The sequence below is a fragment of the Epinephelus lanceolatus genome, chromosome 3 (genome assembly GCF_041903045.1).
Source record: "Epinephelus lanceolatus isolate andai-2023 chromosome 3, ASM4190304v1, whole genome shotgun sequence".
Taxonomy (NCBI): Eukaryota; Metazoa; Chordata; class Actinopteri; order Perciformes; family Serranidae; genus Epinephelus; species Epinephelus lanceolatus.
Genome location: NC_135736.1, coordinates 18,362,637 through 18,386,305, shown reverse-complemented (window position 1 = coordinate 18,386,305; position 23,669 = coordinate 18,362,637). Strand labels below are relative to the sequence as shown.

The 23,669-nt window shown below is 41.4% G+C and overlaps 1 protein-coding gene across 1 annotated transcript; it reads right to left on the bottom strand.

Annotated features, from left to right (window-relative positions):
• Positions 1 to 1,632: 1,632 nt before the first annotated feature.
• LOC117255463 (adhesion G protein-coupled receptor E5) lies at positions 1,633 to 20,635 on the bottom strand. Its single transcript, XM_033624411.2, has 17 exons — positions 19,924 to 20,635; positions 16,265 to 16,339; positions 15,597 to 15,743; positions 15,355 to 15,486; positions 12,468 to 12,611; positions 12,120 to 12,163; positions 11,807 to 11,917; positions 11,552 to 11,705; positions 11,353 to 11,472; positions 11,067 to 11,266; positions 10,729 to 10,896; positions 9,277 to 9,471; positions 6,516 to 6,733; positions 6,216 to 6,374; positions 5,039 to 5,207; positions 4,764 to 4,865; positions 1,633 to 3,486 (listed from the first exon to the last, which is right to left on the bottom strand). The coding sequence occupies exons 1-17, from the start codon at positions 19,952 to 19,954 to the stop codon at positions 3,445 to 3,447; spliced, it is 2,211 nt and encodes a 736-aa protein (XP_033480302.1). The 5' UTR covers positions 19,955 to 20,635; the 3' UTR covers positions 1,633 to 3,444.
• Positions 20,636 to 23,669: the final 3,034 nt, after the last annotated feature.

Sequence of the window (23,669 nt, the reverse complement as noted above, 5' to 3'; positions counted from 1 at the left end):
TCAGTGTGCCTTCAATTTTGAATAAATCCCCAACAGTGTCACCAGCAAAACACCCCCACACCATCACACCTCCTCCTCCATGCTTCACAGTGGGAACCAGGCATGTGGAATCCATCCGTTCACCTTTTCTGCGTCTCACAAAGACACGGCGGTTGGAACCAAAGATCTCAAATTTGGACTCATCAGACCAAAGCACAGATTTCCACTGGTCTAATGTCCATTCCTTGTGTTTCTTGGCCCAAACAAATCTCTTCTGCTTGTTGCCTCTCCTTAGCAGTGGTTTCCTAGCAGCTATTTGACCATGAAGGCCTGATTCGCGCAGTCTCCTCTTAACAGTTGTTCTAGAGATGGGTCTGCTGCTAGAACTCTGTGTGGCATTCATCTGGTCTCTGATCTGAGCTGCTGTTAACTTGCCATTTCTGAGGCTGGTGACTCGGATGAACTTATCCTCAGAAGCAGAGGTGACTCTTGGTCTTCCTTTCCTGGGTCGGTCCTCATGTGTGCCAGTTTCGTTGTAGCGCTTGATGGTTTTTGCGACTCCACTTGGGGACACATTTAAAGTTTTTGCAATTTTCCGGACTGACTGACCTTCATTTCTTAAAGTAATGATGGCCACTCGTTTTTCTTTAGTTAGCTGATTGGTTCTTGCCATAATATGAATTTTAACAGTTGTCCAATAGGGCTGTCGGCTGTGTATTAACCTGACTTCTGCACAACACAACTGATGGTCCCAACCCCATTGATAAAGCAAGAAATTCCACTAATTAACCCTGATAAGGCACACCTGTGAAGTGGAAAACCATTTCAGGTGACTACCTCTTGAAGCTCATGGAGAGAATGCCAAGAGTGTGCAAAGCAGTAATCAGAGCAAAGGGTGGCTATTTTGAAGAAACTAGAATATAAAACATGTTTTCAGTTATTTCACCTTTTTTTGTTAAGTACATAACTCCACGTGTGTTCATTCATAGTTTTGATGCCTTCAGTGAGAATCTACAATGTAAATAGTCATGAAAATAAAGAAAACGCATTGAATGAGAAGGTGTGTCCAAACTTTTGGCCTGTACTGTACAAACATACTGACAAATTTTAGGCTTATATTCTTAAGGTAGTGTGACTCATGCTGACCAATTTAATCTGCCTACTGGAGGAAAATCTATCTATCAATATATCTGTGTGTGTGTATGTGTGTGTGTATCTGTCTACCTATCTGTCAATCTGTCTATCTCTCATCTATCTATCTACCTACCTGTCTGTCTGTCCGTCCGTCTATCTACCAACCGACCAATCTATCTATCTATCTATCTATCTATCTATCTACCTGTCTGTCTGTCTGTCTGTCTGTCTGTCTCGACCAACCGGCAGACCGATCCAAACCAATATCTGTCTGTCTGTCTGTCTGTCTGTCTGTCTGTCTAACTATCTACTTACATACACACCTACCTACCTACCTACCTACCTGTCTGTCTGTCTGTCTCGATCAACCCCCAGACCGATCCAAACCAATATCTGTCTGTCTGTCTGTCTGTCTAACTATCTACTTACATACACACCTACCTATCTGTCTATGTATCTGTTTATCTACCTGTCTGTCTGGAATAATGCTGACAAACCACACACTTAACAGATTGTTCAGATGAAGTAGAAGCTTTAATAAATCTCGCGGTGCATAGTCTTCAAAGAAAACAGTACCAAACAACATACAACAAAACAAAGTAGAAAAATAAGTTCATATACCTTCAAACTGTAACGCCTATAGTATATTCTAACAAGAACCTCACATTCACAGATGCTGCAAAATGTGCATAGCTTTTTCACATAAAAATACATTTTGCAATGCATGAATTAAAGGTATCGATGGTCACAAAACAGTGCAGCCACACGTAAGAACCTACAAACAGTTTAGCTTTTGAAACCCACACACGTGAGGTCTTCATCACATTAAAAGACTGACTTGGATTCTAGCACAGCTTCTTTTTTCTCTGCAGATCAAAGTCTCTGATCATTTTTTATAACAATTAAAAATGTATAATTGATAGCTTTATTACAACAAGTAAACTGTTCAGGTCCTTTAAGCGAGGCTGGTTCTCAAGTTTTCTTGATTATCACATGCACCATGTGAACTACGATGTGCTGGATTATCATTTTTACAACAGAAAAGTGCAATAACATAAACTCATGTCTGTACAGCTCCCATCAGACCTCATCAAAATGACTGAATAGTTCTCATTTCAGGGATTTGATACCTTACAGTCACTGACAATGTATGGAGGAATAACTACTGTAATAAAAAAAACACATGACACCGAAATGGAATTTTATTCCATAAACACAATTTGATTACAGGAAACTGAGGGCTTATCAGAAGGGTGGGCCTCTTTCTGTGAATTTCCCAAGAAACTATTTTGGGCTTGATTTGTTTTCCTGTTTGCTAATTCAAAAGAAGTAATATATCTTCTCATACATCGGTGACAGAAAGCACAGCTCAGCTGTAAATCGAGAAAGATTCTTTAAGATTAGCCACAAGTGATTAAAAAAACACTTATTTTGTTTAAACTTGAGAAACAACAGATGCAAAATCCTTCCAAGAGCCCACATGGGATTTGCCGGGACATAAAGGGAACGTCAGAGGCACTCCGTCAGTCATTTGCATGCTCAGCAAGCTGTTTCTTTATCATACTGTTAAACACAGTACATGGACACAAATATTTTCTGTGAGGAGCCCTGTAACAAAAAGCACCCTCACCCTTATTTTTACATAAAACATTTATATAAAATACAGCGCAAACTGTCTGCTCATGCTTTAAACATAAAGAGCATCACTCATATTTTCTTGTAGCCTACATAAAATAGACTTTATAGTCTGCACTTGAAAATAAATAGTCTATGTCAGTATTTTACTTTAAATCCCTCTGAAGGCAATACAGCTTATATTGTGATATGTTTTGGAAGAACCAATAAGAAACACCTTAACTTTCACTTAAAGAGTTCCTGAATAAACACTTTAGAAGTTGGCTACTTCTTGCCTGCTGTGACAATAATAACACACTAAAACAAAAATTCAGTCATCATCAACACAACTTGATCAATCATTAGATCACTGTGGAGCAACAACAGTGAGGGGAATAAGCAAACAGTGGTAAATGGTAGACTCTCTGACCCATAATGCAATTCACTGGCAGATGATGCTACTCAGATTAGTGGAGTTTTTTAGTTTGGTCCCATTAACTTCTCTCTCTCTTGTTAAATGTCACATGAGACATCTCGGATTTATCGTGTGACCTTTTGGAGGGCCCCTGATTACTTTTTTCAACTGACATCGAGGTGAGTTAATAATGACTGAATTTTTATTTGAAGTCATCCAAACCTTTAAAATCAGACCTTACTCAGCCCAGAAAGCTTAAAGGTGGGATAGTTTGTCTTTGGGGGAGGATAAAAGATATTACTTTATATTTGGGATTCTCCGGTGTGGTGTCCACTCCGAGAACCCTGAATGAAGACAAACAGCACAATGTCAGAAAAAATGTTTGACGACATAATGTTATGTGTCTGCAGCAATGGGAGAGGTACAATTTTATTAACATAAAGCAGCAGTATCACAATGTAAAAATATTCTATAATTAGGAAAAGTCAGGCATTAAAAAGTATACTTAAGTTAACATTATTAAGTATTGTCAACAAAATGTAGTTAAAGGTATGCTATGCAGGAATTGTTGACTACTAACATGCATTTTTTATTTTTTTTGGCACTTTGCCTGCTATTTTTGTAGCAGCACAGTGGTGCTGTGGGCATTAGCCCTTTTAAACAGGAATTGTACAAATTTGCAGGAAAGCCCAATCAGTCTTCGTTCAGCATTGGCAGTATAAAAACAAAATCGTGGAGTGCGGCAAAATGCCGCCTACTTTAGTTTATACAGAATGCGCCTTTTTTGGGGCAATGGGGGGCATGAGCAAGTAACAAAACGTGTAGCTCAGCGTGCAACGTAAACAGTGAAGTGGGACAGCTAGTCAGTCCTTTGGCAATTCTCTTGTAAGTCGGCCCGTTCTTCACCGTCCCTGTCATCTGACGGTTAATGGCCTCTTTGTTTGCAAGGGCAAGGAGGGCACACAATTCCTTGTCTCCCCAGTGGCTCATCTTTACAGTGTCTGTCAGGTTTGTGTTTCCCTCTTACTACTAGCTGCTCATTCCTGCTATCAGCTGTTTCCTGTTTATCCACCGCCAGTGGCTCGCACTTGCGGTGTCATCAACAGCCCCTCCCACAAGTCTTCAATAGCCCCTCCTGTTGCGGAAGGCTGCCTCGGTCTTTTTAAACTAAAAGGGTTCCGCCAATATGACTACCCTACGAGGCGGAAAATTGGGCATCTCGGATCAACTCGCCAATCCGGCTCTGTGTGTCTAAACGCTTGCAGCTTGCTGGCAAAACGGCCCAACATTCGCCGAAAATCTGGCAGTGTGAAAGGGGCTTCTGTCACCTCACAGCAAAAGGGTTCCTGCTTCAAACCCAGGGTGAGAGATCCCCTTCTGTGTGGAGTTTTTATGTTCTCCCTGTCAGCATGGGTTTACTCTGGGTACTCCGGCTTCCTCCCACAGTCCAAAGACATGCAGGTTAACTGGTGACTCTAAATTGGCTGTAGGTGTGAATGTGAGTGTGAATGGTTGTGTGTCTCTATGTGTCAGCCAAAGTTGTACTTAAGTAGGCTAACAGCAGTTTAGTGTATGTGTGTGTGAGAGAGAGTGACAGTGAGTGATGTCACTTGATGCTTACTTGTGACTGACTGCTGGAGGGATTTGTGCTGCTGAAGTCCGAGTATCTCTTCTTCTGTGGTGTGCAGATACAGGAGAGGAAATGGGCGTACTCCTCTCTGACCTGCAGGGGGCAGCAGAACATCAGGCAAAAATCCACTGCTCAGATTCCTCTTACACTTTCTCATGTTTCTTTTTTTTATACTTTTATCTTATCTCTTTCTCAGCCTCATGCATACAGACCCGGTTACACACACACACACACACACACACACACACACACCTGTCATATCCTACCTGTTTGGACAGTAGGCAGTGCATGATGAAGACCAGTGCTCCCTGCAGGCTGTTGAGGATAGTGAAGATATATGCCACTACTATGCTGTCATCTTCAAACATGAAGGCTCCGAACATCCACATCAGACCCAGTATGCAAATCTGGGCGATAGCTGTCACTGTGAAAGCTCTGCAGACAAAACAGAAGGATGGAAGAGGGTGGTAATGGGTCAGAGAAAAGACAACAGATAGAGAATGAAAGGAAAGATTAACATGACATGGATGAGTCAGATACCACTCCAGTATCTGGAAAATCCCTGAAGAGCGGAAAAGCATAGTAAAGGGGGGATTGGTGCAAAGCAAAGCAGCTGTTAACTGTCTATTGAGAGACGGTGGAAGAAGAGAAACCAAAGAGAACTGATGAATAGAGAAGATAAGCTTAAGGGGAAAATCCACGCTCAGAAGCACTGCTTTAAAAATACGCAGCAATGGACTCTTGGGGCATGGGCCCCTTGAAGTATTTGGTGATTAATTCCTCTTATTCCTACTAATCAATATCATTCTCATTAACATACAGAGGAGATTAATAGCATATAAAAGTTTAATCATCTAGGACACCAGGTTTTAATCTAAGTCCCTTAGGACCAGAGAAATTCATCTAAAATTTGGATAGTGTACCACATTTTCCACTGACAGAATTTTTTTAAATATAATCTAATGCTGTCTGAGTTTTTCCTACCTGAAAAAATACTCCCTTTATTTTAGCACAAGCGCTTCACATTCCCAATTCCCTGGGCTAAACTGAACAGCACTGATTAATGAACCAGTTTATCCAAGGATGGATTTTTTTTAATCAGAGGCAAGATGTATTCTGCAGCTGCACATGTTTATACAGTGGTGTCTACAAATGCATTGAATGGAGTAAAAAATGAGCATGCACAGATGAAGGTAGGAGCCTTTCAGTAGCATTAGAAAGCAGAGCTGGTACTATGAAAACACTGGCTACATTTTTCCCCCCATAAAACTGTCACATTCTTTCCATCCGTGCATTTTTCAGTTCCCCAAGCTGCTCCATTTAGCCGACATATGGTGCGGACATGCGCAGTGGAACAAGTGAGGGTCACATTACAGAACACATTACAACAGCAGGAGCGGACACACACAAAAAAGCCACAAGCAAACAAACACACAGACTGACTTAATTTTGTGCAGTTTGGAGAGGTCTGGGTTGAGGCTGGTGAACTTCTGGGCAAGCCTCCAGACGGTGACGATGAAGAAGAAGACGTTGATGATGATGATGAAGCACACAGGGCCGAAGAAACTCCAGATGAGGCCGTCTTCCAGGGACAGCCAGCAGCTAGTTAGGAGGGAGGAAACACATGTGCATGACAGGGTTTTTCCTGATGTCATCGAGACAGATAACAGCAGGTCTGTGTAATGCACTGTTGTAATCGCTATCACACATCAAGTATGCAAACACACATCGTGTAACACTTACTACTGGTCAGTGCCGTATCCATCTGGTCTAGAGATGGCAGATATAATGACGATAACAAGTGGTGTCCCATAACCAGCGATGTATAAGTAGAGGGGTCGAATGGTGGCGTTGAACACCAGGACCACCATGCGGTACAGCTGAACCCCTTCTAACAACATCCAGGCAAACACCCCCAAGAAGAAGAAGTGTAGCAGCCCTGCAACAAACCTGCAGCCGCCCTGTAATAACATAACATGACAACACAAAGAGAGACAAAATCAGAGAGGAGGGAGTGGAGGAATGAAATGTCTCACAGCAGTAATCTGATAAAGGCAATACTATGAATAGGAAATGTTCAAGTTCTTTTTGATGTTCATGAGCTCCATTAGATTACAGTCAGTCACTAAAATGATAAATATGTTTTTTCCTCTTAGCTGCAGTGTTAATTATCAGTCTAAATTGTTTTTGTGTGAGTTGCAGTGTTGGAGATAGCAGCCAGTCTCTTGAATATAATGAAACTAGACGGCACTTGGCTTGTGGTGATCAAAGCACCCAGAAAAAACATTTGAAAAACTCAAAAGCAGTGTCTCTTTCCAGAAATCATGACCCAGTTACTCAAGATAACCTTGTTGTGAGCAGTTTCATGTAGGAATTATTTTCTTTCGACCAAACTACACCTGCCAACTGTATCACTGTACATCAAAACATTGTACTTTCTCGTTGGAGCCGCACCTCGTTTTCAAACTGTATGGTTTACCTAAAATGAACAATGACAGCAATACTGTACATGATGACCAGCACTAAAATCAAACCGCGTAGTTGTCCCTCCATTGTTGTGACATTAGAAAGTGTCACATTTACCTTACAAGTGTACTCTTCAATGTTTTGTTTACTCCCTGGATTTGTCCCGCATGGAAATTCTGACCAATCAAGAGCAGCTTTCTCACGCAAGGCATTTTATCTGGTCCACTTGTAAATGATGCCGTGAGAACACGAACCAACTCTAGGCAATTGTGCAACTTTGTAACAAAATAAGTCCCTGACTCGGACCAAAGCAAGCAAAGTCTAGTGCTGTGTCTCAAATCACATACTTCTGTACTTACACTTAATATTTTGAGTGCATAGTGCGTTCACACTGAGAAGTATGGAAAAATGCAGTGCACTACGGCATGGTGCACTCAAAACGGTCAAGAAGTTGAGTGTGGAACTATGGACACTTCTCGTCCTCAATGGTCACCATCTTGGCTACGTAGCAGAATGGGAGGGACCACTTTTCAAACTGTAAATGGCGGCCGAGGACTGTGTGACTGTGAACGTCGCTGCATTGTACAAATACATGTGTTTTGCACTGAGCACCACTACACTGTTGTTGGGTATAAGCCAGCAGTATGTTTATTGGGTTAGTTTAGCAGTCTGTAATGATTTGGTACCGCCAACGATAACGCGAATGCTAATGCTAGTTTGCTAACTAGCTAATTTGAGGTCATCATTTCCGGTGAGTGCACAACAGCCGTGTTTGGTTTGAGACAACACTACCTTGTCGAAATTTGCGCACTACACCAATGAGTACATAGTGCACTTAGTATACAACATAGAAGTGTACTAACGGAAATGTGATTTGAGACACACCATAGGTCTGAAGGCACCCTTAGCTAGCTTTGTGATGCCAGGTGAGTTAAGGGTAGATGCACACTTCCTTCTGCATGGTGATATGATTGGTTTGTGTAGTTTGGTGGAAAGAAAATCATTTCTACATTAAACTGTTCACAGCAAGGACTATGGGTTATCCTAGTAACCAGGCCATGACTTCTGGAAAGAGGTTTTCAAGTGTATTTTTTGGCACTTTGATCACCACCAGGTGCTATCTAGGTCCATTATACTTATACAGCTGATATAACACTCATCAACTCACACCAAAATAATTTAGATTGATAAATAGCACTACAGGTGAGAGGAAAAATATGTAATTTTGATTTGGGGTTGAACTGACCCTTTAAGAAGGAATACCACTCACATGTAAAAGTACTAATTTCAGCCCTTTCAAAACCTACATCATTAAACATATATAATATGATTGCATCATTACCAATAATTCATTTTTGTTTGATCATCAATTTAATATTGTTGCATGTCGATGTGGTGCTAAATTTAACTACTTCATATACTGTTGGATGGCTTCATCTATAAAACTGTAACACGAACTGGTTATGTGTGATTACTGTAATAGCTATAGCTTTCAAATTACTGTGGTTGAGTAAAAATGAGTTCAAGCTGAAATACTGTGGAGTACCATGTAAGGTTGCATAAAATGGAAAGTATAAGTTCCCCAAAACTGTACTTCAATAGAGATATTTTGCACCAGAGATTATAATATAGGTATTACAATGTCGCTCTCTACAAGTATGTGAGAACAAACAAACTTCCTTTTTGGTCATTTTGGGATTTTCCACTCCACTGTCAGCCTTCTCAAGAGTACTGTCTCTGAAAAAGTCTCGAAGCAGAGTTTTCCCCCTTTTTCGCCTCAAGATAACCACAAGGGGACTCAGCTGTAACGTGGCAGGAAGACGGGCTTGAGGTTTAATATTGCAGGAACGCTCTGATGTTGATGTGAAGAGAGCCTCTTCAGTTATTAACTGGGCTCTCTGCTTTGTTGCATGTAAACAGGAAGATGAGTGGGACCCACTGTCATTTTAATCCAATTACTTTCTTATTAAAGACAAGGTCATGTTCAGATTATTGCAGTCCGTGTGACTGAAGTCACTAGCTGCTTGCACGAACATACCACAGGTTCAGTACGTGAAATGCCAGCCAGAAAGATGAGGTCAGCCATGAAGAGGCAGATACAGAGGTGCAGGTGGATGGTGGTGCGGGTCCCTTGTATGGAGCGGCAGAACTTGAACGTCATGATGCACAGTATGAGACACAGCAGGGAGATGGTCAGCCCGATCTTGGTCACCAACTGGAGCCCAAAGGTGTGCTAGTAGAGAAGACATGTTAGGTCCCAAAGTGTTTAACTGGAGGTACTGTATGAGGTTATAATTTACAACATAATGTGTGTGTGTTTACAGCAACAATAATGCCAATGTTGTTGCTTTAGAATATGTTATAATGGAAAATGCCATCATGAAATAAAAACAGACTTGAAATAAAATGTCTATAATGAAATAATAACAAACAAATAAACTGAGTTATTATAAAAATTTATGATGAAACATTAAAGGTCCTGTATGCGACATTCAGAGCATTATTAAAGCAGCAAACCACTATTTGCTATGTAAAGATATGGTGGAGTAATGGCGTCCTGAGCAGAGGATGAAGCAACGTCACCTTTGTGTGTGTTGTAATCCGAGCTTCTCTGTGGTTTGTTGTGGTAAGCCAGTTCGGCCCACTGGCTAGCTCATTGCATTGCTTTGCACTGCACTTATTCAGCAGTTACAGATGATATCAGAATGGTGTTGTTGCAAGATACAGCGCTGGAGGCAAGACCCAGGTAATTCCAATGAAAGCTGCTCAGTGGCGCACAAAGCCATTAAAGCTTATTTTCCACGGTATGAAATTACCCAGATCTTCTGTATTGTGGGGCCCAAAGAGCATGTATACTATTAATTATCTATTAAACTACATTAAAGAGTAGCTATTTTCCACAGGGCGAGCCAGCTAACTTCCAGTTTAGCGCTCCGCTAACTTAAACAGGGATATCATGATTTAATCATGCGGCTCTTCTAGACTTCAGAAATGTTATCGAATCAAATTCTAATAGTAAAACAAGTCATTTCGCAGGGATTGTGACCATCAGAAATATGTATCCACTGATTTTCAGATTTCTCACTCACAAAGAGTCTTTCTGGGCCCAATGGCTTCATGTGATGGACCCCGAAGTTAGCAAGAATCTAAATTTGGCTTCAAAGACTGGCATTGTTCCTGGGGCTTTTGTAGCGTCCATCCGCAGCCATGTCCATGTTAAGAACCGTGTCCAGACAACTCATATACTCCGAATTTTGGATAGAGCCTGTTTAATAATGAGTTTAAATAATTTTTTCAGTTATTTCACTAATTTTTTGTTCATTTATATATTTTACTACTGGACATGAGGAGGTTCCACACAGATGATTCTGCTACGAGGCCAAAATTATTTTAAATGTTGCCAAAGAGAAACAGTTTGTTTCAAAAACTACTTTCTTAGTGGGGTTGTCCAATGTGTGTGTGTGTGTGTGTGTGTGTGTGTGTTTCTTACCTTTATCGGGTAGAGTGCCATGAGAACAGCAAAGCTGCTCAGGTGTTCACACATACACACTGTGTGTGTGGCGGTGGACTGTTGTTTATGACAACCATCTGTGGACCAGGCCCCGCTCTCAGTCCAGTACGCACAGATGTAGCTCACCTGAGGAGACTCGTCTCGGGCCTATGTGCACAAAACAATTCCATCGTGTCAAGAGTAGGCTTTGTGTTTTATTCATATTTTCATATTCCAGTGTTCCTAACTGTTGTGACTATAGTGGCTACACAAAAATACACTGGTAGAAGTTTGACCACACTGAGAGGAGAGGACTGAAGGACAGATGGTGGGACTACCTTGAGATGTCTGAGGGTGATGCTGACATTGCGGCTCAGGTTCTGAGTGGATGGGTTGGAGACCACAACAGACACAACTCGAGAGGAGATCTGAAGGGAGGGATCCACTCCATTTCGTTCATGTCCCGTGATCTCATCAAAGGACTGGTTAACAGATATCTCAAGGTTCCTGTAGCTCAACAATGCAGCCAGAGCAAAACCTGGAAGAGACAAAAAGAAATATGATAGTGTTCACTGACAAACATTAAAACTGTGACTTATTTATCAAAAGAGAAGAGAGGTTTACCAGGGTATGGTCCTTCCCCAGCTGCTATTGTCCAGTCAGTGTCGAGTGTAGCGTTCTCATTGGTCAGATGGATAGGGCCAGTTGGTCGAGTCCTCCCCCTCTGCACTGCAATCTGTGCGTCTATTTGAACACATAGCTCATTTTAAATGACGCAGTTCACATTTGCTTTCCCCACTGTCGTTTATTAAACTCCCCCTACCTGTCTCAGTGGTCTCTAGCTTAGTATGGTTGTCTTTGAGCTGTGGGCCAATCAGCATAATAGCATTCTCCACAGTTTCAAGCAATCTGCTCACATCTTCAACGCTGTCCAGGTGACGGGGCGACAGGATGGTCTCAGTCGCTGTGAAAAGTTTCTGTCCACATGGAAGGAAACAACAGGGGGAATTTAAGAATACTGTAGGTGTTTGCATGTGTGAGAATGAGTGTGTCTGAGTTTTCTGTCTGCTGGTCTGACCTCCAGTAGAGCCTCTCCATCAGTCTTCCCTTCACCAGCGGTGCTCGGGTTAGAAAGAGCCAAACAGCTGTTTTTCATCATGAACAAAATGTCTGCCAGGCCTTCAAGTGACTAAGAGGAAGAGAATAATAGGACTATTCAGTTTGCCTTATACTAAAGTTCATATACTTAACCCTACAGTGCCTCGGGATGGTTTAGTGACTGAAATGTTCTCACACTTGTCCCTGCACTCTGAGCTGCAAGTGTGAAAATAAACCCTTTAATATAGCATAATACAGTCATAATAATATTTTAATCTAAATGTGCATCTTACCGGTGCAGGCCCGCTGTTTCCATTGAAGTTGTCACACTTTAGCTCTAGGTGGAACAGAGATGAAACATCAGATTATTATCTCACCAGTCGTGATTCTTCACTACACTATGCACTGAAAGCAGAGGAGTGTGATCAAATCTACGCTGCAAAGCAGCAGCACTGGACAGGAAGTCATACCATTATCCTGTGAGACATACACCACAGGTTGTCTGCAGTCAGATGAGTCAACACAGAAAATACCCAGAGCTACTACAATGACATCTGTGTTGGGATGTTTAGTCAAGAATAGTGAGAGGTTTTGAAACGAGGCAATGAAAGAAAGTAGTGGTCATGTACGCAGACACTCACCTGAACATGGGGTCCTTTTGTTGCCGTAACTGGTGTATCCCTTTGAACAGCTGCACCAGTAACTCCCATTGGTGTTTACACAAGTCCCTTTTGGTCCACAGAGGTCTTCTTTTTGCATTTCAGCCTCCTTGCATTCATCTATGTCTGTGTGAGGAGAGAGAACAGAGACGTAAGTAATTACTGACATTCTTCAAGGGCAAAGTCAGACCAGTGTGAAACAAATCTGAATATAGCAGGTACTGCATATGGGAGAAACTTCTCAGCAATGTAACTCGTGATACGGTCGTGGTATTTATCGTGATATTTTTCATTGTTGGCAAAAGGATCTTAGACAAGTTCTGCACTTTCCCGGCAGCTGGTGTTGTGAGATGTTGTTAAGAGCTGCAATTTGTACTGGCAGGAGGCAGGAGATGGCTTTGCAGTTTACATCATAGTACAGGGAGTAACAATGGTTATATCATGATGAAACAAAAGCATGTGTAACCTCTTGAAGATCAGGCTGTTTTTTGTTTCTGAAATGTCCCTTAAGGTGAAGGGGAGCTATTCATTTCCTCATTCTTTCATAACTATTATCTTTTTTTTATGTGAGAAGCATGCCCATGTCCCTGTTAAATTACCCTGTAATTGTTGTTAGAGCTGCTGTTTTTGTTCTTAACTGCAAAGCTTCGGGATTTCCCAAAGGATGAATCGAAGAATCGGAAAAGAGAACCACTCTCCTCCTCTTACAAATATTTTTTTTTCCTTTAGTAAAGGCATCAATATCACTAAGTCAGTTTGCTTAATGACTCACCTCTACTTGTGTTGCCGTTAACACTATGTTGTATTTAACGTTCACCAAGTGAGGTGCTGATCACTGGCTATAGATGTGAAAGTAAGAAACAGTTGTTGCGTACTCTGGCTTTGTATGCACCACTTCTTCTTTATTTAGATGAAGTTTCAGCCCTCAGGCCTTCTTTGAGCCATGATTGTTGATCTTAAAGAAGGTCAAGTCATCTAAATAAAAGAGATATGCATATGGAGCCAGTGTGTGCAACACTGGTGTCCTACTTTCCACACTATGTTGTATAATCAATAAGGCCTCAGTATGCTTGTTACATACTGGCATGGGCAAAAAAATCAGCTAAAATGGAGTACAGAGGACACATAGACATCGTTATCATCTGAAGATCAAATAGCAGCAAGTAGCTGAGATGCTCCGGGAAACTTTGACAATTTCACAGCTTTTAGGAGACAGTGCACTGTCTTTTCCATTTGGATTCAGTCTTCAGTCTAAAGGTCCACACACATCAAACCAGCATCAAAGAACTAGTGGCGACAAAGAGCGACTGTTGCATCGCCACACATCGCCCATGTCTTCGCCAAAAAAGCTGCACTTCAAGACACCTCTAACTGTACGTTCAAACCAACAGCGACCAGAGCTTCCAAAACGGCGGAAGTCATTCATTTTCAATGAGAGCTCGGCGACTTGGGCGACCTGGTCGTCAGCCGTGCGTCTTGGGTGACCAAAGCGACCGGAGTGGCACCGGAGGGGAGTTAAAACTTGTTTAACTTTATGGTAATGAGCTCTGACACGGTTCGGCGACAACCAATCGGAATGCTGACGTGCTTCGATGAAGCAGGTCCCAGAGAACAAGCCACGTAACTTTGGTTCCTACAGCACACTTCCGACAATGGATACCAAGAAGTTGATTACCTGCGTTCTCTCCCACTCAGTCTTGATTAATGTGTTGCTGTTCGGTTACAGAGAGAACAAAATAAAAAGAATGAGGCTTGGGACCATGTTGAGGTAGTTGGTTGGTCAGGTGAGTTTTAAAGTGTGTAATGATAGTAATAGAGGAGAGAATTGCAGGCTAATGTTGCGACGTAGCATGCAAGTCTTCTTTGCTTGGTTTGAATGGGCTGACATACGTTTTCTGTTTTCATTGACCAAACATAACTTTCTATTGGCCAACTGTGAGCTTTTTGACTGGACAACAGCAAGCAGCATATACCTGTACGCTGCTTTCAAGCCAGTAGTTTGTACTTACACGATCGAACGTTCAATGATTCACGTGACGAGTGACTAAATCGACCAAAGCTGCCACAAATATTTTTGACAGTCATGCTTCTTGACTTTGCCTCTTTGAAAGCTTCTGGTGTGAACGTACAGTAAGACTACAGCCAACACCCAATATTAGCACATATATTCTGCATCTGCGTGAGAGGAAATAACTCTCCATGCCAGCAGGTGGCAGTGGTCTGTATTCGTCATTCAGAAAATGAAGACCAACAGGATGTATTCAGAAAACAAGTTACCAGTGAGCACCTTAACAACACAACACATAATTGAAAGAACAAATGGCGAACAGTAGCACAAATGATCAGGAAACATTTCTGCTGAAGAGCTCAATGGCTGAGAAAAATTTTATTTCCTAATATAACATGTTTGTTTCGTTCTCAAGTCCTCTTGACTTCAGTTGTTTGTTTGCTTTCCTCATTTCTGTTCCCCTTCTCATCCACGGAGCTGAACTGCCAATCAGCATGATTTTGTTCACCGACAGGCTCCGCTGTATCCGACACATATTCAACATGCTGTACTGGCCATTAAAAAAGCCAACAAGGGCTGACTGGTGCTAATGGTGTGTGGAACACACTAAAACTACCCTGATACTGACCGACAGCCAACCAATAGTTTGGTGTGTCAGGCCTTAATGGTTACACTTAAAAGCAGTGTGAAAGGCCTGCTGTCATAGCCTCTTCCTGGTCTTTGTCTCCCACCTGTCGAGGCGTGCTGGCTTTCATCTCTATGATTCTGTTAAACACATTGTTTCGTGATTTCAGCAAACTTCCAGCAAAGCACCAATCAACTGCAGACAAATGTAGACACAAATAAGTAGACACTACTCACCTGTGCAGCTTCCAGAGCTACTGGTGGTGTTGACGTACCCAGAGTGGCAGGTGCACTCGTACCTTCCAATCAGGTTTGAACAATTTGCAGCGGGGCCACAGACATTGTCCTGATCAGTGCACTCATTTATATCTGCCAGAGGAACAAGTGAAGATAGACCAGTTGGACAAGAGAGAAACACAGGTCACACACACTAACACACACACTCAGGCTCACACGCACTAACACACACTCAGGCTCACCATGGCAATGTCCCCCTAGCGTGAAGTTAACACCCCCTGTCCCGAGGTTTCTGAATCCCGACTTGCACTGACAGTAATAGCTGCCATTCGTGTTGAAGCAGTGTGAGTATTTCCCACATGGTTTTTGTTCTTCGCACTCATCCACGTCTGTAGATTTAGATGCAAATAAATAAAAACAAAGAGAATACAGTTACAGTGGTGAATCTCACAGAACAACACATAATAAGACATGTTTTTGCTGTGACTCTGTCAATAGATCGTAAACTTCTCATTTTGATTTTAAGCGCTCTTTCTTATGAGCTCTTTTTCTTTAAGCTCCTCAGTCCATCATAATCACCAGGATGAGGTTACAGCACTGCTGTCAGGGCACTTGTATTTATTTTTTCTAGTTGTTTGAAATTGTAATGATCCAAGAATTTAAACCTCTTCTGCTGTTGTTTTCATTGCAATCCACACTGGAAATGAGTGCTGCAAGTTGAATTCCTAAAATGGAAAAACTAAGTGAATTGTAACAAATAAGGCTACTTTTCCCGGTCGACTCCAGTAAAAGGCATTGGAAATGCAAAACAGCACCTGTCTTGAGTAGAAGCCACAAAAAAAGCAGTGGTGGACAGATGCAGGACAGTGGAGAGGGCCAGTTTCAATGAGAGGTCATGGCAGATTATTACCAGTGCATGGACCGAATTCTGATGTGAAGCCCTCTGGACACTCAGAGGAGCATTTAGCCAGCATACACAATAATCCTGCAGGGACAGAGAGAGAGGGGATTTAGTTTCAGTTCACAGTTAAAGCAAAATCTGAACAAGGAAGACACAGCAGAGCAACCGAACCTATGTGTTGTGCCCACTTTTTAAGGCATTCAGTCTGTCAGGCCTTTATGGGAAATTTCCAAGCATGGTTCTTCCCAGAAAGGACATTTGAATGGTCCAAGTAACCCTTGAGCTTTGAGCTGGCTCCAAAAGCCATTTAACTGGTGACATTTGAACAGAAAATAAACTTTAAGTGCAACCCTGCACCCAGTAGTGGTGCCCCATTTCCATTTTTGCCATTGCACTTAAAGCGTGCCACTGATCACACTGCAACAAATGACAAATCTTATCCAGACTAAAAAGTCAAGAGTTAGATGCAGCTCTGCCGTGGAGCTATTACAGTTTTCAGTGACAATGCTTTTCATCTACACGTCAAAAAGTATCCCTCTGTTGTAAAAAGTTTAGAGGACGCAGCTGCAGTCGGCTTAGATTTACAGCAATGGTGGTCCAAAGTCATGGCAAAATAAAAACATGTCAAAAAGCTTTTAAGGTTTTACTTTTAAATGTCACAAAATAGAAATGCGAATTAGACGCGTTCCTATTAACTGCTTTGAAGCATATAATCTAGGCTATGCAAAGCGTACTTTCATCAGAAGTTGGTGCTACACTTAAGACACGGCTGTAATCCAACAGAGCAGCAGAAGTACAGGTTGCAAACTGGAAACAAAAAAAACGCCTTGGCCATCTAACCAATCTAGAGAAAAATAGAGAGCTTTAATTGCTCTGTCATGTCAGACGGCCATGTTTCATGCTGTCCACAGGTGAAGACAAATCCTGCCTCTATAGAAATATCCAAAAAGACGCTAACAGCAAAAACAGCTGATCAGTCATGTACGTGAAATCTTCGCTACATCCGAAGCTATTCTGCGAAGGCGTTTCCATATCCTAAAAAAAACGTTTTGTTTTGTGATATTTAAAATTGGAAATAAAAATCTGTTTATGGAAACACAGCTTATGTGTCTCTATCACCTATCTGCTAACACAGTCCAATGTCTGGCCCAGTTCCTCTGTTCTCTGAGATAGAGGATATATTTTATAGAAGTGCAACTTCTTGTCCACTGAAATAGTCACATAAGACAGCTGTTAAGTAAGCTTGACCTTTGTGTCACAGTTTTGTTGAGTTAAATATGTGCATTTCCTATTTTAGTGTGTTTGTTTTCATCTTCCATGGCTCCACCCCCTTCCTGTCAGATTACCTACACCACAGCAGACACATGTCAGTCACATTTTCTGACTCATGAGTCACTGGTAAAGCAGAAAACAGCGCTTTGGGCTATAAGAAAATAGCCCAAATCCCAATCTAGTATTTCCCTCCCTCAATCACAATGAGCCCTCTGTTGTTGCTGGAGCTCCCACAGAAACTCCACTTCAGGAAAACCAGGCCGAATTCGACAGTGTCAGTGAGTGTGTGAAACAGTGTGACTGCGTCTAACTTGATGACTAAATAACTGTGGACAGAAACAAAGTCTGGAAATACACAAAGAGTGACTTTGTGTTCGACTCGCAGCTGACTTTCATTCACCAGTAAGCACAGTGGTGAATGAGTGTAGTTGTCTGTAACATAAACGCTCCTCTCTGTGTCTCTTCTGTCGTACATTTCTTCATAAACTGTATGTTGCATTTTTTTTCTCTGTCTCTCTTCCTGTCGCATTACATTTGGGCCTGACAGAAAGTGAAAGTTAGACACGCAGCCACAGCATGAGCCTTTTTGCATGCACCATTGTTTGCCTCCATCACCATGTGTGTAATGTGCATGAGAGCAGCTGCATTTTCTTAGAACCCACATGTCTCATTTTACTCAGATCAAAAGTCAAGCTGACTGCTCAATGCTGTTTAGTCACATGTTTACACATCAGTACCTGTTTCAACATTAAGAGAATCTTTGCTTCTGCTGACCTTTGAAACGACAGCACTGACAAATAACAACTCAACTCCTCGGTGTTTAGTAAACATTCAAAATTGCGATGCAGATTTTAGCTATTACCAATAAAACAAACTGTGGACCAGCTTCAGCTCGTGTTCTACAAGCTAGTAGCATAAGAGCAGAAACTTAGATCATGAGCAGCTGTTCTGGCTCTTCATAGTAAAAAAAAAAAAAAAAATATTTGACACACAATTTTAGGGTCATAAATCATAGAATAGCTCCTCTGGAGAAAAACAACAAGTTTGTAAGAGCTGAGCTATTTTTGACTTTTGATAGCAGAATTTTATATAAAGTAGCAGCCACTCTTGTATTCTCAAACTGGGCCTCCAATAGGCCGTAGCTGGTTTCAAACTTTTTAAAACCAAAATATACAGTATATTATGCAGTACTGTAAGTCAGCATTTATTTGTTTATTCATTGTTTTTTATCATCTAGAGGCAGCACAACAAGTTGTAAACACAACACTGTCATATTATCATCTTATAAAGTTGCTATGGCTAACAGGTTAACAAATGGTTGGCAAATATTTACACATCCAGCAGACATGGAGCACCCTTAGCATTTATTTAAATAAATAAATATAAAGAATTTATAACAATGAATAATCCTGATAATGATAAATTTATAAGTATTTGCTCTTATTTTATCTCTATTTTTGGTCTCCACCAACTTCCGAGTTGAATATTTGCTGCAGGAAATGAGGTTGATGAGAGTGATAGAAACCAAAACCATAAAATTGTGGGCCCAATAACCAAACCACTGAGTGGCAAGAAGCTGTGGTTAAGAAACAGCAACATGATGATTAGATACAACAGATAAATAAATGAACAGAATTCATATTGACAGACACTTTTTCTTGTATTTTTTTTTAAATTTCATTTCAGTTGTCATTTTGCATTTTCAGGTGTAACCAGCAAGCTGTGTTATAAACATGTTGGTGGTGAGTTTCTGAAATTTGACTGACACGGATGTAAAAACCCCATCCTATAAAGGTTTGCGGTTTATAGATTGTTCACGTTTTGAGTCACTGTGTGCCATCAGACCTCTGCACGTTGCCACAACACATTCAGACTCTGGGTTTATTTTACTCTGACAGCCTGAGAAGCTGCTCCAACTGACCTGGTCAGTCCTGCAGCATCAATCCAGACACTACACAGCAGCCTCTCTGACCTCCGTCCGTACATCACAGCAGCAAACACAGCTGGGTGGCTGCTCAGGGCTCACTGTGACTGATGTTGCACATGTGACCTTGAATAAGGTTTCTAAAAATGTCACCCTGAATTTACAAGTTGTGACCACTGATAGTAGATGTTATCAGGGGTTAAGATTATTTAAAATTGAGAATAATGAATGAAGAAATAACACTTACATATGTTTCTATAGTTGCCACATATTACTAAAAAAAAAAAAAGTGTGAGAAACAAAAACTAGAAGTACATCAATTGCAGTGTTACATTTCTTAACTTCCCTGTACTTGTAATTTTTTCTTTTTTCGCAACTGTCACACACCCACCCAGTCATACACACACACACACACACACACACACACACACAGTCACACGCACGGTCATTGTGCTCTCATTGATAGACTTACCAAGAAGAAATAGCTCCTTCCCAGACCCCATGTCAAAGGTAATATTCCCACACTGCTGATGACTTTAACAGAACTATGAGATAGTTGTTAATCTTCTTAATCTGGTTGATGTCCTGTGATAAAAGTTTAGATCCTTTCACAAAGTTTAAGAAAGATTTTTCAGACTTCTCTGTAGTCCGAGGTCCATAAAAGTATGAGAGTGAAAAAACACAAAGATAAATCCTTTCTGTACGGGATAATTGTATGTGTGTGTGGCAGGAAAAATAACGGTGAACCTTCACCAGCTTTCTTCCTCTCTCAGATTCAGACTCTCAGTCTGAGCACGCCTCGCTGTCCCCGGCTCCCCACCCCTTTCTCTGTCTCCCTCTCTCTCTGTCTCTCTGTCTCTCTGTTTCTCTCTCTGTCTCTCTTTTCCTCCCTTTCACTTATCTCAGTGGCCTTGTCTCTGTCACGTCACTCTTTCTTGGTCTTTTCACTCCGTATCTCGCCATTTGAGCACATTCCTCACACTGGCACCATATCACATTGCTCACACAAACACCCCCTCTGTCCACGCCGTCTTTCACATTTCCCTTTACGCTCCAGCGGGCTCTATTTCAGGAGCTATTCACAACACTCTCATGAGAGACAGAGAAAGAGAGGAGGGGGGAACAGAGACTGAAGAGAGGCCGATGACTAACACTCAATCTAAACAGCTGCTGCTGTACTTGAGTTTTGTCAGTAAGTGATCGTATATCTGTTCCCAGTCTCCCCCCAGCTCCTGCTCCCACAATCTCCTCCTACTTTCCCTGCTTTCCCCCCCAAATGTTCAGCCCTTCACCCAAAGCCAGTGACAGACCTTCTGCGTTTTCTCAACCCCCCAGACAGCAACAAAACAGACCGGGACGGATGCAGGATGACCTCTATTAAAGTGAAATTCACCACCAAATCACACTGATGTGGTTCAGAGAAAACAGGGTGGTAAACAACTCTCTTCAAGAGAGTCTTTATAACTCTATCATCTAATGACATAAAGCTCTTAACTAAAACAATCCAATACAACAATCCAGTGTGATTTATCACCACATCAAGGTCCAAAATGACTCAACTAATAAAACTCACTCAAAGAAGCTTAATAATGCTGTGAAATATGTGAGGAGTCTTTGGCTTGAGTGTTTGGTTTGGCAAGTGCTGGCTGAGGCTAACTACATGGAAAGAAAAACCCAAACTTAATTGCAGCAGCAGGTTCAACTTTAACCGTTATGCTCCATTCGCCATGGTTACTGTTGCTACATCTGACAAGCACGAGTGTAGTCTACAGTAGGTGAGTTTACACAGACCCTCATATTCTACTAATTGTTTGCATAGTAGCCAAATGAGAATAAAAATGCCTCATATGTCTTGGAAAAGACTGACCCGATCCAATTAGGTCTGAAGGGATTTTATATCGGGTTAAAAGGGATGATAAAACCTTTAATAATCTGTTAAATAGGGAAATATTATTGCAATATAACTATGGGTCGCTTAATTTGATCATTTCTCTCTGGTTGGAACAAATATGTTCTTTCTTTGTTCCACATGGAGTTAAAATTAGGTGATGTTCGGTAGTGCAGTGGAGAGTGTATGCAAACTGTAAAACTTCAATTATAAGCCTAGCCCTAACTGAACACCAAGTCCCTTTTACCAGCCTGGTGTGGCTACACATTTTGACAAATAAACGCCTGTCTCAATTGGAAGTCTGGTCTGGTCCCCAAGCAGTTCAGTCTTTTAATAGATGTTCTTCACATGTATAAAAGCGGGTTGTTGGCTACCTCAAATTATGTGTCCATTCCTCCTCTGTAAGGGTCCTCAGATTAGAAGAATCAAAAGGGCTTTTCTCAAATGTGAATCCAAGTTTTGAATATCGTTTTAACAGGATAAAGTGGTGAACTCCACGAGTGCCATAACTCTCTATATATATTCATATTGGTTTAAATTTGCTGAACAAAGTTTTGTGTGAAAGGAATTAAAAGCCTGTCCCAAATATAAGCCTGTTGATTTCAGCAATTTAAGCAAATAATAGCCCAGGCTACTAATAGAAGTTTTATAGTAGACGGGGTATACCCACCCTTTTTCTGGACAGTATAATCACCACATGGCCAAAAAGTCATTGTAATATAGGAGAGTATACCCACATCCTCCCTGGCAACCTACCTATCTACGCTGTAGCACACCCACCTCATTAACTACCACTACACCACTGGTGACGTTGCTCCTGCGAGGGACAGAAACATTGTGGTTGCAACTTTATTTGAGAAAGATTTGAGGGTTGTTCAACCAAGTCTTTGAAAAGATGAAAAATGCCAGGAATCTCAGGATTTATTTTCTCAGTAAATTTCGGGGGAAAAAAAGTCTTCTTTGTCTTTTTCTGTTATATTTCCAGCAGAATAAGCACTGTACAGTAGGTGAATGTCTTTGCACACGTCAAAAAAAAAACTGATTCAGATTAAATACTTTGGGTCATGATAACGGTAGAGCTGGAATCTAATATCAGGATGATTTAAATCGGGCGAAAGAAATATTACACGTTATCTGCTGCTACAACTGTGGGAGGTTTTGGTAGATGAAATTCTTAATAATTTCATAAACAATGGGACAAAAGCAGGCTCTTTTGTAGCATGCAATTTTGCTGTCTTATGTCAACTTTCCCTGGCAGATTTTATCAGCTGTAGCTAGCCAGCTAATTAAGCTAGCATTAGATAAAACCGTGAATCTAGCTTACTTTTAAATGTCCTCAGCTGACTTTTACACTCGTAAGTGATTGTGTATGGGGTTCTGCATGCTGCCCAACATAGGTGACCTTTTACTCTACTGTACCGAAACACATCCTGTTCGACACAGAAGACAGCAGCTGCTGTGCTGCGTTGCTAATGTGCTGCTCATGCTACGGCTCTTAGATCATCACGGTGTAACCACGTCCTCAGGAAGTGTGCTAGGCTTCAAGGTAAATTTTCACAGTGGCCATTTGAGTCCATCATGTGTTGCCATTAGGCTCAAAAAGACATCTGTAAATCAATCACAATCCCAGCAAAATGACTTATTTCACTACTTAGTCTGATGACATTTGGAAAGTCTAGAAGAGTCGCACAATTAAATCATATTATTCTCATTCAAGATAGTGGAGTAGTAAACCAGAAGTAGCCAGCTTGGCCAGTGGAAGTCTCTAGTGTGCCTACACTCTGGGCCCAATGATGCAGAAGCAACATTGATCATCTGGAAGATTTTATATGCACAGGTAAACATTTTTGGCTGTATGGAGCACTAAGCAACTTTTATAGAAATGAAATGGGTCCTGCCTCCAATGCTGTACCCAGGTCGTTTAAAATTCTTCAGGGTAATACTGACTGGGGTTGCAGGTGTGTAAACTCTCCCAGATCCAATAGAGCAGGACAGAGCTAGCGTTGTTGCTAATAGCATCCAGGGCCACCTTCTATACCGTCAATAAATATCACACAATGGCTTTGCTTATCGTGAACGGGCACACACATAACGTTGAACCCCACGCTAATGGAGTTAGTTAATGTTATCAAGCTAGTTAGGTGCATGCTAACAATAGCAGCTTAACTTAAAGCAGATACACAAGCTGTTAAATCTGTTTTTTTATATTTAGGCCCCTGTGTTAGGACCCAATTGCAGCACAAAGGAGACCAGGAACAGTTTGACGTTTACTGTTACAATTTGGCAGGTTCAGGGCAGGACAAGTAAGCAGCACACAATACAATTCAATA

Coding starts and splice junctions, on each gene's coding strand:
- LOC117255463 (XM_033624411.2), bottom strand. CDS start 19,954: ATGGGGTCTGGGAAGGAGCTATTTCTTCTTG. Junction 11,918..12,119: donor GAAACAGCGGGCCTGCACCG/GTAAGATGCACA, acceptor TCTTCCTCTTAG/TCACTTGAAGGCCTGGCAGA. Junction 5,208..6,215: donor TCCAAACTGCACAAAATTAA/GTCAGTCTGTGT, acceptor TTTTGTCTGCAG/AGCTTTCACAGTGACAGCTA.